Source organism: Alligator sinensis, unplaced genomic scaffold (genome assembly GCF_000455745.1).
Source record: "Alligator sinensis unplaced genomic scaffold, ASM45574v1 scaffold294_1, whole genome shotgun sequence".
NCBI lineage: Eukaryota > Metazoa > Chordata > Crocodylia > Alligatoridae > Alligator > Alligator sinensis.
The window spans coordinates 266015-284754 of NW_005842305.1; the positions used below are offsets into that span (position 1 = coordinate 266015).

Below are 18740 nucleotides of genomic sequence, written 5' to 3' on the forward strand. Positions count from 1 at the left end.
GACTTGGATTTCTGACAATTGTTCAATTTCTGACAAGGAAGCCAAAGCTTATGTGTGGTGGTGACTTCGTACTTTTTTGTGCAGGCAGGAGTTTTGACGCAATAGAGACAACACTTGTCAGTGGCCCACAGTCTCAGAAAAAAATCTATAATCAGTGGTATCTTTGACTTAGTAAGCAGCAAATGAGGTTCCTCAGTGTTTTGCATGATTAGGCATCGTTACGCATCACATCAACTTCTTGCATGCTACTCTGCTCCAATTGTACAGCTGTTTTTCTCTTTTGCCACCTACCTTGATAGGACACTAAAGCCCCTGAGAGATGCTAAAATAATGGTGCAGTTGGGATCAGAGAATTTTATGCCCCATCCCAAACATTGGATGTCCATCTGTGCCAGACATGCAATATTTTGGGGTAGGCATAAGATTCCTCATATCTCAATCATAAAATTCCTCATATCTCTGTAGAGCTGCCTCAATCCTCATTCTGCAGATTGGTCAGGAGGTGATCCGTCCTGGACCCTGGAGCTGCCCCTGTACCTGATGCTTAGCAGAGTATCAGAATCTGGTACAGGCAGACCCAGGTCTTAGTTCAGCTCAGAGTTACCCTTAGCCTGATCCCAGAGATCGGGCTGGGGGTAGCCCCAACACCCAGGGTTGTCAGGGCTAATGTTAACAATCAGTTTATTGTCAGGCCTGGCCCTGGGACAGCCCCAGGCTCAGTTCGAGGACCAGGGCCAATGGTTGGCTGATTGACAGTCCCAGCCCTAGACTCTGGGGTTTGAGAATCTCTCTAATCCCAAGACATTTTAAAAATTGCATGCAACCCCAGCTGTCCACACAGTTTTTAGACATGCTGGGGCACCAGGCCCATGGTAGTTTGGTTGCTTTGTTGAAAAGTGGAATTATTTTTCAACAATGGTGCCAGAGGACTGGAAAAGGGCCAATGTGGTCTCCATTTTCAAAAAAGGGAGGAAGGAACACCCAGGGATTTATAGGCCTTTTAGTCTTACCTCGGTCCTGGGGAAGCTCTTTGAGAAAATTATCCAGGTGCACATCTGTGAGGGACCAGCAGGGGAGTGTATGCTTAGGGGCAACCAACATGGGTTCATTAGAGGCAGGTCCTATCAGACCAACCTGGTGGCCTTCTATGACCAGGTCACAAAATCCTTGGATGCAGGTGTCGTGGTGCCCGTAGTGTTTCTGGACTTTAGGAAGACCTTCGACACTGTCTCTCACCCCATTCTCGTTAAAAAATTAGGAGATTGTGGTGTCGATGCCTACACAGTCAGATGGGTGGCCAATTGGCTGGAAGGCCGCACCCAGAGAGTGGTGGTAGATGGGTCATTTTCAACCTGGAGGGATGTGGGCAGTGGGGTCCCCCAGGACTTGGTCCTCGGGCCCGCACTGTTCAACATCTTCATCAGAAACTTGGACGAGGGGGTGAAAAGCACCTTGTTCAAATTCACAGATGACACTAAGATGTGGGGAGAAGTGGGCACACTAGAAGGGAGGGACAGGCTGCAATTGAATCTGGACAGGTTACAGGGGTGGGCGGATGAGAATAGGATGGGATTCAGTACTGACAAGTGCAGGGTACTGCACGTAGGGAGAAAGAACCAGCAGCATACCTACAGGCTTGGGAACCCCCTTCTCATCAGTGCAGAGGCAGAAAAGGATCTTGGAGTCATTATTGATGCCAAAATGAACATGGGCCGCCAATGTGGGGACGCAGTCAGGAAGGCCAACCTCACCGTGTCATGTATCCACAGATGCATCACGAGCAGGTCCAAGGAGGTGATCCTCCCCCTCTATGTGACACTGGTCAGGCCGCAGTTGGAGTACTGCGCCGCACTTCAAGAGGGATGTGGACAACATTGAGAGGAGGGCCACTCACATGACCAGGGGGCAGCAGGGCAGGTCCTACGAGGAGAGGCTACGGAACCTGAACCTGTTCAGCCTCCACAAGAGAAGGCTGAGAGAGCATCTGGTGGTTGTCTATAAACTGGCCAAGGGTGACCAGCAGGCAGTGGGAAAGTCCCTGTTCCCCTGAGCACTACTGGGAGTAACGAGGATTAACGGCCATAAGTTGATGGAGAGTAGATTCAAGCTAGATATCAGGAAGCACTACTTCACAGTCAAGGTGGCTACGATCTGGAACTGATTTCCAAGGGAAGTGGTGCTCGCTTCTACCCTGGGGGTCTTCAAAAGGAGGTTGGATAGACACCTTGCCGGGGTCGTTTGACCCCAGCATTCTTTCCTGTCCATGGCAGGGGGTCAGACTTGATGATCTGCTCAGGTTCCTTCCGACCCTACCAACTATGAAACTACTTAGGCTGCCATCTAGAACAAGGGACTGGTTGAGGCCTTAAGTAGGGTTTTTTTTTTTTTCTTGCATTTAAATTATGGAGATTAAAGCATTGGAATGTGCATATTGTTGTTAACTAGATAAAATTATGTTGCCAAAACTGGTTAAGTGAACAGTATAGGTTTTTATTTGTACCCACATGGTACATTATTCTTCAGTGTATCTTAGCTCACTTATGTGGTATTGTAAAAGCTTGAAAACATTAGAATTTGTGTTTTCCACTGCCAAATTACAAATTGGTAGGGGGAGGGGAAGGCAGATGTAGGTTCTAAATAAAATGTTAATTCATCGATTGATATGGAGTTCAATAGTTATTGATGTCTGAGAACAGGTTTTGAAATAATCCTGTTCATACCCCGGAGGATCATCGAGTCCAGCCCCCTGCCCCAGCAGCAGGAAGTCAGCAGGGATCATAGGATCCCAGCAAGATAAACATCCAAATGTCTCTTGAAGACATTCAAAGTAGGTGCTTGAACCACCTCTGGCAGCAGTCTATTTCAAACCTTGGGGGCTCAGACAGTAAAGAAGTTCTTCTTTATATCTAGCCTGAGACGGTCACGGAGGAGTTTGTAACCGTTTGACCTTGTCATCCCTTGGGCTGCTCTGGTGAACAGACATTCCCCCAAGCACCCTTGATAAACTTTTGGTGGCTACCAGATCACCCCTGAGCCTGCACTTTTCCACGCTGAATAGTCCCATGGCTCTCAGCCTCTCTTCATAAGGTCTGTTTTTCTGACCTCTGATCGTGCGCATGGCCCTCCTCTGCACTCTCTCAAGGTTCTTCACATCCTTTTTGAATTGTGGAGCCCAAAACTGGACACAGTACTCCAGCTGCGGCCTCACCAAGGCTGAGTACAACAGGAGAATGATGTCCTGGGATTGCTTGAGAAGCATCTGTGGGTGCAAGCCAGCATTTTGCTTGCTTTACTAGCCGCAGCATCACACTGAAGGCTCATGTTCATCTTGTGGTCAATCATAGCCCCCAAGTCCCTTTTGTCTGTCGTGCTAACCAGCGTAGCACTGCTGGGCCTATAAGCATACTGCAGGGTTTTTCCTTCCAAGGTGGAGAACCTTGCATTTTTCGGTGTTAAGCACCATCAGGTTCTTTGCCCATTTCCCAAGCCTTTCAAGATCTGCCTGGATTGCCCTCGTGTCCTCAGGTGTGGGTGCTTTACCCCAGAGTTTGGTGTTGTCATTGAACTTGGCCAGTCCGCTTCTGACACCTATGTCTACATCATTAATGAAGATGTTAAATAGTATAGGCCCTAGGACAGAGCCTTGAGGGACCCCACTGGTCAGTGCACCATGACGATTGGCTTCCATAAACCACCACCCTCTGGGTCCTACCGTGGAGCCAATTCCCCAGCCAGCGGATCGTGGTGAGGCCGAGGCTGCTGTTAACCAGTTTTGCCAAGAGGTGATCATGAGATACCAGATCGAAGGCTCTTTTAAAATCAAGATATACGACATCAATCTCTTCCCCCTTGTCCAGGTGATAGGTCACCTGGTCATAAAAGGAAATGAGATTGGTCAAGCAAGACCTACCTGCAACAAACCCATGCTAGCTATTCCTCAGGATGTTGCCATCAGCCAGTCTGTTAAGGATGGCCTCTTTGATAATCTTTTCCAAGATCTTCCCCGGGATAGAGGTCAGGCTGATGGGCCTGACCTCTATCTTGCCAGATCCACTTTCCTCCCTTTCTTGAAGATAAATACCACTTCGGCTTCCTTCCAGTGCTTGGGCACTTCACCAGAACACCAGGAGTTCTCAAAGATCCTTGCCAGGGGCTGAGCTATGATACTTGCCAGCTCCTTGAGTACCCTCGGGTGTAAACCATCAGGGCCAGCTAACTTAAAGGAATCCAGCCTCTCAAGATGTTCCTTCACAAGGTCAGCTTCAAAGGAGGGTAAGGAATCTCCCTCACCCGGGCCTCCCTGTCCCGTAGTGGGCAGGGGCGTCCCATGGGACTGGTGAAAAACTGACACAAAATACCTATTTAGCAAGTTTGCTTTTTCCTGGGCGTTGGTTGTCAGTTGTCCCATCTGGTTTAGCAGGGGTCCAACGTTGCCCTTGCTTTTCCTCCAGCCCCTCACATATCTAAAAAAGGACTATTTATTGTTCTTGATATTTGTAGCTAGCTGGAGTTCCATCGCAGCCTTGGCTTTTGTTATAATTATTCCTGCAGAAGCCAAGCAGAAATAGTGAAGGAATGACATATATAGCCTATTAAATATATAGTGACCCAATCCCCAAGTCCTGACAAGCAGCTCATGCACACAACATTTAACACATTTGGAGAGAATGCTGATTATAATTTTGGGTATTGTTGCTATACAGAAAGTAGAATGTATAAAGAGTATTAAGAATCAAATATGCCTGGCATTTGGGACTAGATAGACCTTAATAGTAGGACTGTGCAAAACAGTGCTGTTCCACTTCGAATTCTATTTCGTTTAGTTTCGAAAGCACTGTTCCACTTCGTTTTGTTGGAACTGTTTTGCTGTTTCGACACTGTTTTGATGTTTTGCCCATAGGCTATAATGGGGAATCATGAAAATGCCTAAAACTTTGTTGTTTCTTGCCTGATTCAGATGAAACTTGCAGGGACTTTATGCCCTTCTGTGGGCATGAAGCCTGCCAAGATTCAAGAAGATAGGTGCATAGGTTTCTGGGAAACTGCACTTCAAGATGTTGACAAACAAAACTCCTCTCACTTGCCGGCAGCAGCAGCCTCCTATCATCTGGCCCACAGATCTGGGGGCCCACACCCCTGGGAGGGCTACAAGGCTGTGCCGGACTCCTTCCGGGAATGCGGGCCTCTGATCTGCCTGCTAGATGACAGGAGGCTTGTTCTGCTGCCTGGGGCCAGTGGCAGCACTAATCTTCCCGGTGCTGGGTGCAGGCTGCACCCAGCGCCGGTCCCAGGTAGCAGCAGCAGCTTCCTGTGATCTGGCGCAGCCTGTGCCAAGTGCCAGGAAGATTGGAGCTGCTACTGGCCCCAGCTGGCAGCGACAGCATGCTGTCATCCGACACGCGGATCTGGGGGCTTGCACCCCCAGGAGGGCTGGGAGCTGTACCAGAATCCTCCTGGAAGCGCAGCCCCCAGATCTGTGCCAGATGACAGGAGGCTGCTGAAGCCAAGTAAGCCCGGCTTCGAAACTTGAAAGGTTTCAAAACTTTCAAAACATTTAGAGTGCCCTTGTTTCGTTTCAAAGCTGTTTCAAAGGCTTTTGGTTCATTTCAATTTCACTGTTTCGAGCTCGAAATGCATCAAAACAGCTTCAAAATGAAATACCCAGTGAAATTTTGCACAGCCCTGTGGTGCTATGTCACTGTAGCAGCGTGCTACGGCAATGTACTGTCTGTGGGCAAAAACCATGATGCTGCAGCTATGTCGCCGTAGCAACACATTCCCTCATTATAGCACATCAGTATGGCAATGTAGCGCCTAAAAATGACCGTGTGCACGGCACAGTATGGGCTGTTACTGTGCCATCTTTTAGTACTTCCAAAAGGAAGTACTAAATGATGGTACTGTAACAATGGCACCATAGTGGCGCATGTAGGTGCCCCCTGTATGTCTCAAAATTCCTTAGTCTTAAAGGTAAAACAGTTGGGCAGAGTGACTAAGAATGCTAGTTGTGGATCAAGATAGCACTGTAGAAGCAAAATAAAACAGACTTCCTGTCCCAAGGAACTTCCAGCCCGATTATAAACAAGCGACAACAGATGGGTTGAGGAATAAAGAAAAAGGCAACAAAACACCGTTTAATTTGATAGGAAGTGGTTTCTACATATCATAGAAAATTAGTTTTGGAAGGGACCTTGGGAGGTCATCTGGTCCAAACCCCTGCTCAGAGCAGGATCATCCCCAACTATGTCATCCCAGCCAAGGCTTTGTCTATCTGGGTCTTCAAAATCTTCAAGGATGGACATTCCACAGCCTCTCTGGGTAACCTGTTCCAGTGCTTCACAGTGTTCACAGTCCTTCCTGTGAGAGTTTTTCCTAGTATCTAACCTAAACTTCCCTTGCTGCAACTTGACCATTGCTCCTTGTTCTGTCACCTTCCACCACTGAGAACAGTTTAGCTCCATCCTTTTTTGAACCCTGCTTCAGGTAGCTACAGGCTGCTATTTCTCAGTCTTCTCTTCTCCTAAATAAGCCCAATTCCCTCAGCCTCTCCTCAAAAGTCACGTGCCCTGGCCCACTAACTATTTTCATTGCCCTCTGCAGGACTGTCTCCAATTTGTCCACATCCTTTCTGTAGTGAGGAGGCGCAAAACCAGACACAGTACTCCAGATTTGGTTTCACCGATGCCAGATAGAGGGGAATAATCATTTCTCTTGATTGGCTGGCAACACTCCTACAAATGCAGCCCAGTATGCATTAGCCTTCTTGGCAACAAGGGTGCACTGTTGGCTTATATTCAGCTTATTATCCACTGTAACCCCCATGTCCTTTCCTGCAGAGCTTCTGCTTAGCCAGTCAGTCCCCATTCTGTACAGTTCCCTGGGACTGTTCCATCCTGAGTGCAGGACTTTGCACATGTCTTTATTGAATCTCATGAGATTTCTTTTGGTCCAGTCCTCCAATATATCTAAGTCTCTCTGAATCCTAGCTCTGTCCTCTAGCATATCTGCTACAAGTTTGGTGTCATTTGCAGACTTGCTGAGGGTGCTCTCTGTCCCATCTTCCAGATCGTTGATGAAGATATTGAACAAAACTGGCCCCAAGACCAGCCTGTGGGGCACTCCACTTGGTACTGGCAGAAAGCTAGACATTGAGCTATTGATAGACTATCTAAGCTAGCTTACTAAGCTAGGCTTGCTGAGCCTGGCGATTCAACTAGTTTCCTATCCACCTTACAGTCCATTCATCGAACTTGTAATTCCTTAGCTTGTTTGCCATAATATTGTGGGAAACTATTCAAAGCCTTGTTAAAGTCAAGATATATCATGTCCGCTGCTTTCCTGGTGTCCATACAGCTAGTCATCTCATCATAGAAAGCAATCAAGTTGGTCAGGCATGGCTTGCCCTTGGTGAATTCATGCTGACTGTTCCTAATCACCTTCTCCTCCAAGTTCCTTGACCTGCTCCATTATTTTTTTCCAGGACCTGAGGTGAGGCTGATTGGTCTGTAGTTCTCTAGATCCTCCTTTCCTTTCTTAAAGATGAGCACTCTATTTGCCCTTTTCCATTCACTTGGGACCTCTCCCAGTTGTCATGAGTTTTCAAAGATAATGGCCAGCAGCTCTGCCATCACATCAGCCTACTCCCTTAACACCCTCAGGTGCATCACGTCCAGTCCCATGGACTTGGTACGTGTCCAGCTTTATTCAGTAGTCCCTCACTTGTTCTTTCACCACAGTCAGCTGCTCATCTCCTCCCCAAACTGCTGCCAGGTGCAGTAGTCTGCGAGCTGACCTTGCCTGTGAAGACTGAGGTGCAAAAGGCATCGAGTACTTCAGACTTTTCTGCATCATCTGTCTCTAGGTTGCCTCCCCTATTCAGTAATGGACCCCCACTTTACCTGATCTTCCTCTTTTTACCCTTCTTGTTACTCTTCATGTCCCTTGCTAGCTGCAACTCCAATTGTGCTTTGGTCTATCTGATTTCATCCCTGCATGTTTGAGCAATACTTCTATACTTGTCCCTAGTCACTTGTCCAAGTTTCCACTTCTTATAAGTAAGCTTCCTTTCTGCGTTTTAGCTCGCTGAAGAGTTTCCTGCTAAGCTAAGCCTAACAACTATTAGTATCTGTTAGTATATCAGGAGCCTAACAACTATTAAGTATTTAGCAGCTATTATGGCAAATTAGACTTTGAAAGAGGCTAATGGGGAGAGAGCTCCTTGTAAGCACGAAGGCCATCATAAAATAAAGCACACAGGTGCTATTTGAAAACTGATCAGATGGGAAATGAAGACTGTCATTGTAGGCTATTGGTGGGAGGTAGATCTTTGATTACTGAATGAGAGATGGGGAGAGGATAAGCTGTGAAGGGCTGTGAAAGTGTGAAGACAAGTGATTTTATATTTGTGATAGAGAAGCTAGAGCCAGTGGAGCATGGGGTGATATGGTCCAAGTGATGCACTAAAGTATGTTATCATTTCAGCAACATTCTGGGTAGATAAGTGGAGCAGGATGTTCTACAATAATTGTGATGCAAGATAGGGACATGGTTGACTATTTTAATTGTGAGGATTTAGATGAAAGGCTTTATTTTAGACATGTTATGCATAAAGAATCTCCAGTGTAAGATGGGAGACAGCCTATGGGCCTGAATAGCCAGCAGTATGGTACTTCAGGAATTTGAGTGCATTTTTTTCTATCCTTTTTCCTATTAAGGAACCTCATTAATCACATTTTTCATCTATTTGTTCTATACAACAAATAATTATATTTTAATTTATTTTAAGCCCTCAGTTTAAAGCACTTCATTATTTTCTAAAATACTGATATTTAGTATACAGTTAAAGATCTTTCTCACTACGGAGATTTTGCTTTTGTATTATTGAGACTGATCGATTTCTCTGTATTTTTGCAACACTTTTTACTGCATTGATCTCATTTACACAGTTGTCACTAAGTGTGACTAACTTTTTTTCTCTAGATCTACAGCATGACACTTAGATTATCTGCCTTATTTGAAAATCACATGAAGAACATTATCGCTGAATACAAGTCTGCAATGCAGCATCAGAAGAGAAAACGGCCACGATACCGAAAACGACTAAGAAGCAGTAGTAGTTCACCATCTAGCAGCAGAGCATCCAGGTAACTTAATGAAAGCAAGGTTCACTGTCTACTGATTTCAGAAATCTTTATTTTACTGGAAAATAGTCCTAACAAGTCAATAACATATATAGACCAATTTGTACTGCAGTCTCTTGTGTAGGTGGAAAACCTTGAATTCAAATTCCACGCTAGCATTTATTTTGTTTTTGTTTTCTGTTTTTCATTATTGTCAGGAGTACTATACAGTCAGAAGCACCATCTCTAGACAAGATGCAAAATCACCATCTTTTCTGTCTGCATGTGATGGCTGTTGACACTGGGTTGCAAATTCCCTTATATTTTGAAACATGAAAGTCAAGCCTTGTCATGATCAATATTTCCTTGTTACTTTTTATGTAATTAGGTTTCAGATTTTAAGATGCACATAGATCCATAGGCTTGAAGGTAACAAGGGGCCATTAGATCATCTGACGTTTTATTTAACAGAGGCTATGGGATTTCACCCAGTTAGCTATTTGTCTAGCCCAAGAACTTGAGTATGTGACTAAAGCAAATCTGTCAGAAACTCTTCTAGTGTTCACCGTTGTATGTTGTCTACTGTTGACTGAGTGCAGTGGATGATCTTGTCTGCATAATCAGTGTGCTGTCAGCATCTGTAATGCTCATTGCAAGCAATACCTTCAGTTTAAAGTTGGATGAAACCATGTTAAGTAGCAAAGCAAATTGAACATTCCTTTTAAGAAGCACTAGGATAAAACTTGTTCTTGAAAAGTTGTATTCCCTTGAGTTCAATCATGTTTTTACTTTACTTTGCTACTACAATTTGATAGAGAATCAAGACTACCTGTGTTGCAGATTTAAATCTTACTCCTACCACTGCAAATTAGGACAGTCATTGTTAAAAAACATTTTTTGGTTAACAATTTTAACTCTGTGGGGATGTTTCATGTGTTCAGCCCTAAAGGGAAGCAGAAACAAATGAAGATGCAGCCTAAAACCAACCAGAATACCTCACTGCCTTTGACTAGGACTAGTTCATCAGTTTCATCTCATGGTAAGTATGATAATAATTTTTTAAAAAGTTAACATATGGCAGCACCCAAGGAAAAGCACAAGTGCCTCCTTGTAATTGCCAAGTGATGAAAAGACTGAGACACTTAGGGTGTCTGTACACGTGCAGGGAGACTGTTCTGGCACTCTGCAATTACAGTGTGTTGGAGCAGACTCGATTTTTTTTTTAATCAAGTCTACTAGAGCATGCTAGTTAGTGCACTACATTCAGCCTCTGCATCTCGTACATCATCGTCCCCTTGCTTCAAAATGGTGGCAGGGGCGCTTTATTTAAAGCTCGTTCAAGCTGTAGTTAAAGTCTCTCTGCCACCATTTTGAAGCACGGGGGTGCTGATATATGAGACACTATGGATGCTCTTATTAGAGCGGGTCTTTGTGGATGCTCTTATTGGAGCGTTTCTTGGAGCCACTCTAATTAAAGCCCCCCTCCATCCCCAGATCATATGTAAAAACACCCTTAGTGCTGAGCTTAAACAAAAATCTTGTATGTATCTGTCTCAGGCTTGAACCTCACTGCTGTTCAGTCACATAAATGAGGTTTACATAGATTATGCACGAACTAAAGATGTGGACACACATAACAATCAAACTGTTCCTGAATATCAGTGTTTGGGAACAGGTCTATAATTTAGGGAAGTGTTGTGGCTCTGACACTAGGGGTATGAGTGAGCACCCAGCAGGCCTCAGACTGGACAAGTGGAGTGAAGGGAGTGCTTGCACCCATGTTTTGCAAGTCCCAGCAGGTGGGTGATCTAGGGACCATGACACTTTCCCTTGTTTCCTAAGCGTGAGTTCAGTAAGCTTCAGTAGTCTGCAAAAGACCAGTTTGTAGTGTGCTTGCCTGACTTGGATGGGGGAGGGGCAAAGTGCTTGGGCCCCATGCATTTTGGTTCCAAGGTGCTGGGGGTGTATGATGGGGCCATGGTTGAGTATGGACTGAGGTCAGAGCTGGTTGTTAGAAAAATATCTTTTATTGAACAAACCGTGAAAGGGTGCTCAGTGATCAAAAGTAACAAAAAAGGGTGCTTGTACATGTGACAAGGGTTTAGTGCCCTAAATTGAAACTGGGTTTTTAATTGTGATGGTTAAAAACCCACTGTTTCAGTTTAGGGGCTTCCGTGTTACAGTGAGGGGCCAGATCCTTTTTTTTTTTTCTTTCACAGAGCCTGCCCACATCTCTTGCAGTCAGGGGCTGAGCTGCTGGCAGGCTGAGTAGCCTTTGAGCTGCAGGGGGCCCCAGTCATTCCTTCCATGGTGGTGGCATCCCCTGGGGCTGCCCAGGTAGGCTGCTAGCAGGCGGGTGCATCCTCTGAGCTGGGGCAGAACCTGCACACTAGCAGCCTACCTGGTTAGCCCCAAAGAGCGGCACCACTGTGGAGGGAAGGACCGGGGTCCCCTGCAGCTCAAGGCCCAGAGGCAGCTCACACCCTGGCCACGGCAGAGGCGGGCGAACTCCGGGTTTAAAAAAAAAAAGGGATTAGGCCCCTCACTGCTTTCCCCCCCCCGGGCAGAGTCTGCCCATGCAAGCTGACACAGCACAGGGAGCTAACTTGGGGAAGAGTTGGATCTGACGGGTGCTGCTTGCGAGCTGGGGCAGCACCCGTGTAGCTAGCACCCTGCCTGGGTGGCCCTGGGGGGTGCCACAGCTGCGGAGGGAAGGACCAGGCCCCCTACCACTCAGGAACTGTGTGGTGAAGGGCCTGATCCTTCTCCCCCTCCCTCCCCCCGCAGAGCCTGCCCACCTCTCCTGCAGCTAGGGGGCGAGCTGCTGGTGGGCCCTGAGCTGCAGGGGCCCCAGTTCTTCCCTCCACAGTGTCAATGCCCCCCAGGGCCGCCCAGCTGCATTGATAAAGTGCCGGTGCTGCCCCAGCTCAGAGGCAGCACCTGGCCAGATCCGACTGTTCCCCTAGCCTGAGCAGGGCCAGCACCTGCTCACTAGCAGCCCACCCAGGGGGTGCCACCACTGCGGAAGAAAGAACCAGGGCCCACTGCAGCTCAGGGCTGCTCAGCCCACTGGCAGCTTGCCCCCTGGCCATGGGAGACACAGGCAGGCCCTGCAAAAAATAAAAAAAATAAAAAAAAGGTTGGGCCGCACTCCACTTCTACCTTCAGCCTGCCTCTCCTGTGGCGGGGGGGGGGGCGAGCTGTCAAAGGCTGCAACGTTACAAATAGCTACGTTCCAAACTAAACTACATGTGGATGTGGTTTAGTTTGCAATGTAGCAAACTAATTTAAATCATTAAAAACTCCTGCACTTGTACAGCATGACACAATTAAACTGCAAAAATGGCCAATTTTTTGTCACATGTACAAGCGCTCAAAAGGAAAATGAAGGAGCAGTAGAGTTCTGGCTACATACCAGAGCGGCCAGTTTTAGTAGTGTAGAGGGGAGGGGGTGCGGAGGAGCCAATGCAGCATGGGATACCTGGAAGAGTGACAACACCCCTGTCACAGAAGGCTTGGTGTCTTCACATAACACTGAACTGGTTCCCAGTGAATCATTTTAATATAATATTTGATTTTCCATGTTCACTTTTGAACTGTTCCAAGTGTATTTAAACCAATTTAACAGGTGTGTATTTCTGTCCACTTAGGGCTCCTATACACATGTGCGGAGCCTGGTCCGACGCACTGGAAATCCAGCACATTGCCGAGTCTGCTGGAGCACAGAAATTGACGCACTCCAGCAGCCTTGTGTATCATGTGGGTCAGTGTCACTGCGCATCTCTGTGCTGAAAAAATGACAGCAGTGTGCTTTGAAATAAAACACATTCAATGAGCTTTAGTCCAAAGCACCCCACCACCATTTTTTTCAGCACAGGGATGCACGGTGACGTTGATTCATGGGTGCTCTTAATTAGCGTGTCTTACTAATTAAAGCACCTGGCACCATGTCCCGCTATACATTTAAAAATGCCCTTAGGGCATTCCATTCTAAGTGTTATGTGTGTCCATGCCCTAAGGATCCCTAAGTTCCTAGGAAGTTACTTGTGCAGCTTTCAGAGCAAAATAGATTTATTCCGTCTCTTGTGTTAATAAAGCCTAGGACTGAGCTGCTTTGTACATCTGAAATCTTCTTGTTAGCACTGTCCTGGCACTACCACTCTGGAAAGAGAGATGAGGGAGGTTGCTTTTGCTGTTGCTATTGGTTTGTGATGTTGTGCTTTTAAGTTTCAGATACTACAGAGGAACCTCTGGATCCAGCTGTTGGTGAGAGAGAGGGCCAGCCCTCTTCCTCTGGCTCAAATGCACAGAACCGAAGTGGAAACAATGTTGATCCAGGGAAAAACAGGCCTGTCAGGAGTAAATCCACACCAGTTAAGCAAGGTGATAAATTCCCAAGACAAAAATATTGTTTTCTTTTCTTTGGATGTCTTATTTTCTTAAAAGAAAATGGTTCTTGTATCTCAACTGTAGTTGTGACCTTTCTGTCTAGGTGCAGTATTAAACTTCTGTCCCTGAAATGTGGCAAAGTGAAATAAGCTTGTTCATGCTACATTCATGCTTGTTCATGCTACATTCATGAAAACTGTAGTTTAAACTATGGGATAAATATGCCCCAAAGATTCATGACTCTTCTTAAAGTTTTGCCTGATGGGAAGAGTTTAACTCTCAGAGAAATTTGGGGGAACAATAGCATTTCCAAAAGGATGCTAAAAAAATAGCAGATGTTTTACTCAACATTTTGAAACTGAATGGAAATTTTTTTTTAAGTATTTTTAAAGTTGCTATTTGTGAGAGACAAAATTAAGTGTATGTGGCAAGGAACATAAACACACTGGCTGAATCATGTGTATTGTGAAGTAATATTTCACAAGAGCCAGGCTCTTCACTGAGGTAAGGGTGGAATAGTATACATCTAGGGAAACTGACCATTTTATTACAGGGACAGATACCTGTGTTTATCATATGACTGTTTTGTAAACAGAAGGATTTTTTTTGTTGTGTAGTAGGTCTTCTCTTCCAGAGGATGAATGTTGGTTTTTAACTCTTACAAACAACGCATTGTTAACTGTGGAAAGAAAAGGGTTTTTAGTTCTAAATGAGCACCCACATAACTTTAGTCCCTAGCAATCTTTTTATTTCAATTGGACTATCCAGTCGCTTGCTTAAAATTGTGCGCACTGAAGCATTAAGAACAGATGTTTGAGAGCTGATGACGTAAACTGTATAGGACAAAGATGCAGTTTAATTGAAAATATTTTTGAAGTTTGTAAAATATATATATATTCTTGATCCTTTCCCTTTCTGACTTGACACTGTTACTGTAGTGTTTAACAGTTCATCTGGTTATTTGTGCTGATTTAGATCTTTCATCTGATGGACCACTTACAAATGGTGATGGCAGAGAGCCTCGGGTAGGAGTCAAGAGAAAATTAATAAGTGCATCGGAAGAAGATGAGCATCTAGAGGAGGAGGAAGCAGACAAGAAGAGAGAATTGAAAGAAAAATCTGGTTTATCTTCATCAGGAAGTGGGGAGTCGGAATCCAGTTCAAGTTCTGAAAGTAGATGCGGCTCTGACTCTGACTCTGAATCAACATCTAGGACAGATCAGGATTATATTGATGGAGACCACGACTATAGCAAAGTTGTGCAAACTAAACCCAAAAGAAAAATGAAGAGGAAAATTGCCAATGGGAAAAGAAATTGGCAGGGCAGAGGCACAGGAAGGAGAGGTAGATGGGGCAGATGGGGTAGATGGAGCAGAGGGGGAAGAGGTGGGAGAGGAGGAAGAGGCTGTGGCAGAGGAAGAGGAGGAGGCAGGGGAGGACGAAGAGGCCGAGGAGGTAGAGGAGCCTCCCGAGGAGCTGCCAGAGCCAAACGTGCACGAATTGCCGATGATGAATTTGAAAATCTGTTTGGAGGACAGTTTGGTGAAAATCTGTTTGGAGGGCGATTCAGTAGACCACCCCGAATTAAAACAAGGAACGAGGGCAGGAGAACTGTATTATATAATGACGATTCTGACAATGACAGTTTTGCGCACACCGAGGATCCTCTGAACCTTGGTACTTCCAGGTCAGGTAGGGTGCGGAAAATGACAGAAAAAGCCAGGGTCAGCCATCTTATGGGATGGAATTATTGACAGATGAAAACTTTGGAACAATTTTAAAAGAACTTCAATGGCCTTCTACTGCAGGGATTTTATCAGAACATCTACCAAGCAAGTTGTGGGGGGACTCCACTCACTTATCACAGTGGTGCTTTTCCATTATGTCAGTATGCATTTGTTTTAAGACTTCAGATCGCCACACTTCATTGGTCAAAATAAGCCTTATTCATTAGGCCTTAAATTACAGAAATTCTTCCCCACACTACAACTCCATTACATTAAAGGAGCTTCCAGCTTCTCAATAACAGCATGGCATTTCGAATTATGATTATGAAATCTCTCCCTTGTTTTGTTTTTGTATTATAGATATAGCACCTTCTTACAGAGTTTTTATATGGTTTCTGCCATAAATCCTTATACACAGTAATAATTATAACTTTTGCACAATACACCAATCCTAAAGGCAGCTATAAAATGTTTACAGTTTCTATATTGTAAGAAGGATCTGGATTATTTTAAACTTCCCAGGCCAAACTTTCATGAATTGTGCTGAACTGAAGTATGCTTATACTACAGTTATAGGGGTCCTGATCTGGTCTTTATTGGTTCTTCATTCATGTAAAAAGTGAGAAAGGGTTGGTGCCTTGTAAATATGTAGCAAACCTTTGATGTGGTGTGTCCTCATGTGTGCATTAACTTTATTAAAAAGAGAATACTTGAGAAGTATCTAGACAAAAGGTGCCAAATGCAAAAGTTACTTGCATCTATTTTCTTTTTGTCCTCTCATATTTTTATAGCATTAATAGAGATTGTGCAGCTAAGGGGTAACTTCAGCATTTGAAAGGTTTCTCCTCTTCAAAGCATTACGTGATTTTTAATAGTAGCTCAGCTACCTCTATTCACAACCTTAAAGAAAATAGATGCTATTAAGCAGTACTTATTTGAAGAAGAGGTAAGAGGGAGTATAGCAGGGATGGAATTGCTTATTAATGTTGGAAGTAACCAGTTTTTCATGATACTGAAACAATCATTTTCAAAGTTTTCACAACTCTCAGAAGCTTGGAGTAGTTGGTCATTTCATCTGTGAAGATAGCCCAACAGTCTCCCTCACAGTTTCTGCTACTGCTTATTCAATGCAAATTTGTGTTTCATTTCAGTATGATCTTTGACAGTTTTAAGACGCATAAACTGAGCTATGGTGTGTCTGCTGGTTGCTCTTATTTTGTATCGTTAGTGATAAGTTTCCATTCTTATTGTTGAAGCAGATTCTTGTATCTCAAGCTTCCAGAAAATAATTCATGTTTGCACTGTATTCTTACCTTTCATTATACTGAAAAATAATAATTTAAAGATGGAGGTTGTTGTGGTAGAAATAATGTAGTATCGCAATACAGTATGATGATATGAGGGACATTTTAAGTTTATATGATCACTTTGTAGTCTGGCTCGTTAGAGTCTGTTAGAAAGATATCTGGGGCTTTCTATCTTCATTCTAAATTATACTTAACTGGCCTCTGACTTGAGTGGCATAGAGATAGCCAATGAAGAGAGAGGAAACTGGAAAATCAAAATAAATTATGGGTTAGAATTTTAAAGTGAGGTTTCTTGACCCAATGACTCTAATTTGTTCTTCAGTGCACAGAGTCTGTCACTTGGTCAAGAATTCTGGGAGCAGGAAGATGAAGCCTATATACTCACACACCAATGAATTTTGTTTTAACCTTCTTTCTATACTGTAATATACATTATCTGGTTCATCTCTTTCCAATATTTCTAGTTGGTTGCAAAATAACTCCAAAAAAAATACTGAGGAGTCAGAACTCGGATGAGAGAGAATATTTTAAATAGTTCATGGCATTAATCTAACCTTATGGTACAGTTAAAAATTCCTCAGACTTTTTTTATTAATTAATTACTGTTCTGTATAAACCAAAACCTATTTCTGGTCATGATTTCAAATTCTCCAGTTTAACAAAGAAATGGATACCTAAGGTCTCCAAGCTCTGTAATGGGCTTTGGAGTGCAAATGTCTGTCCAGTCTGCTCATGTATTTAGAAGAAAGCTTCTTTTCTAGAGCTGTTGCTCTTCCGTCCGGCCTATGGTGAACACGAAACAAATGGATACATCAGTTTATAAAAATGATCATACACCTTTTACATTAGTTCTGTTCCACTAATATAAATGCTATGATTCCTATTCTAAAGCCTGAAATCTTGAAATGCAGAAGAAATGCTGTTTATACATTTCTGCCTGGCTGAAGCTCCACTTATTAATTTATTGGGGGAGGGGGGAGAGTTAAAATAATGGATTCCTGAGAAAACATGCTTTTCTAAGTAAATGTATTTTAGCAGCAATTAGATTAAAGTTAAATATGTTCTTAAATGTATCTTTTCTATGTAATGAAGTACTGTGAAGATACCAGTAAAGCAGCACTTTGCTGTGGTGTAAGTATTACTCTCCATTTGTGTTACATGATTAAGAGCTAGACAGCAGGGTGTGCTAGAACAACAGAACTATTGCTTATTGTACAGAATCTGCTGGGGTTTTTTGTGCATGCAAAACCGTTTTATAAGCATGAAAGAATTACTTGTTTTGAAAAATGTTATTTTACTTGGTTTTGTATCTGCATTCTTTTTCGACCTTAGACATTGATTTCTCATATAGCCTCATTCTGTGGATGCATTATAATTTTGTCATAAGTTGAACACTTTATCTCAGCTGTTGATGTTCAATTAGAAGCTGCTTGAAGCTGCATAAAACTTGATTACAGCCTGCGAGGTGCAGCAGAAGCAGTGATACAAGAAAATCCTTGCACCAGTGGTTGCAAAATAGATTCTTCAGATCCTGATCCCAAACCTCTGTGCCCAGGTTGTGCCTCATGAAGTCATCAGGGTTCCAGGTTGGCACAGAGCTCTGCCTGAATAAAGTTTACTGCAGGACAAGAATCAGAGACTTTATTCCAGCTTGTTTTAACAAATATCTTTTATTTGAGCCTGCTCTTTATCGCATGTCTCTGAAGGTATTTTGATTATATATTTAAGACTCCACAGTTAATGAGATCACTGATCAAACTATAGATCCTCTGTCGAGATGGGATAATTTTCAACTAGGAGTGCTTCAAAGCTTTCTCCATGTGTGACAATGAGTGTGTGCAGAAATTTTAAATAGTGCCTGTGGCCTGAGGGCATCCTGTTCCCAACATTAGGAAACCTGTCTGCAGTAGAACCACCAGTTTGCAATCATCTGTTAAGCCCCATCACACCCTTGCTCTTTCACAACGAGGGGTGGGGGGGACACTGAAAACTTGCACTGTCTCTTGAATTCTTAAGTTTGTTTTGGCCTCATCTCTCCTTCTGGTCCAGTGATGAATCTGTCACTAGCTCATCAGTTCAGCCCAGATTTTTCCTCTTGTGTTATGTACATCTGTTCTATCCCCTTCTGTTCTGTGTGTCTGTTTTATTCAACTTCTTTTCTTTTTCTGTCCCTTCATTGTCCCGCCCCCCGCCCCCCC

At 44.0% G+C, this 18740-nt stretch overlaps 1 protein-coding gene across 1 annotated transcript in view; it reads left to right on the forward strand.

The window, feature by feature from the left end:
- BRWD3 (bromodomain and WD repeat domain containing 3) overlaps positions 1-18734 on the forward strand; it is a 95757-nt gene extending 77023 nt beyond the window's left edge. The window contains exons 34-37 of the mRNA XM_006028331.3: positions 8980-9143; positions 10061-10158; positions 13347-13502; positions 14484-18734. Coding sequence (XP_006028393.2) covers positions 8980-9143; positions 10061-10158; positions 13347-13502; positions 14484-15262 — 1197 coding nt within the window. The 3' untranslated portion in view covers positions 15263-18734. The remainder of the gene's footprint in view (positions 1-8979; positions 9144-10060; positions 10159-13346; positions 13503-14483) is intronic.
- The last annotated feature ends 6 nt before the right edge of the window (positions 18735-18740 follow it).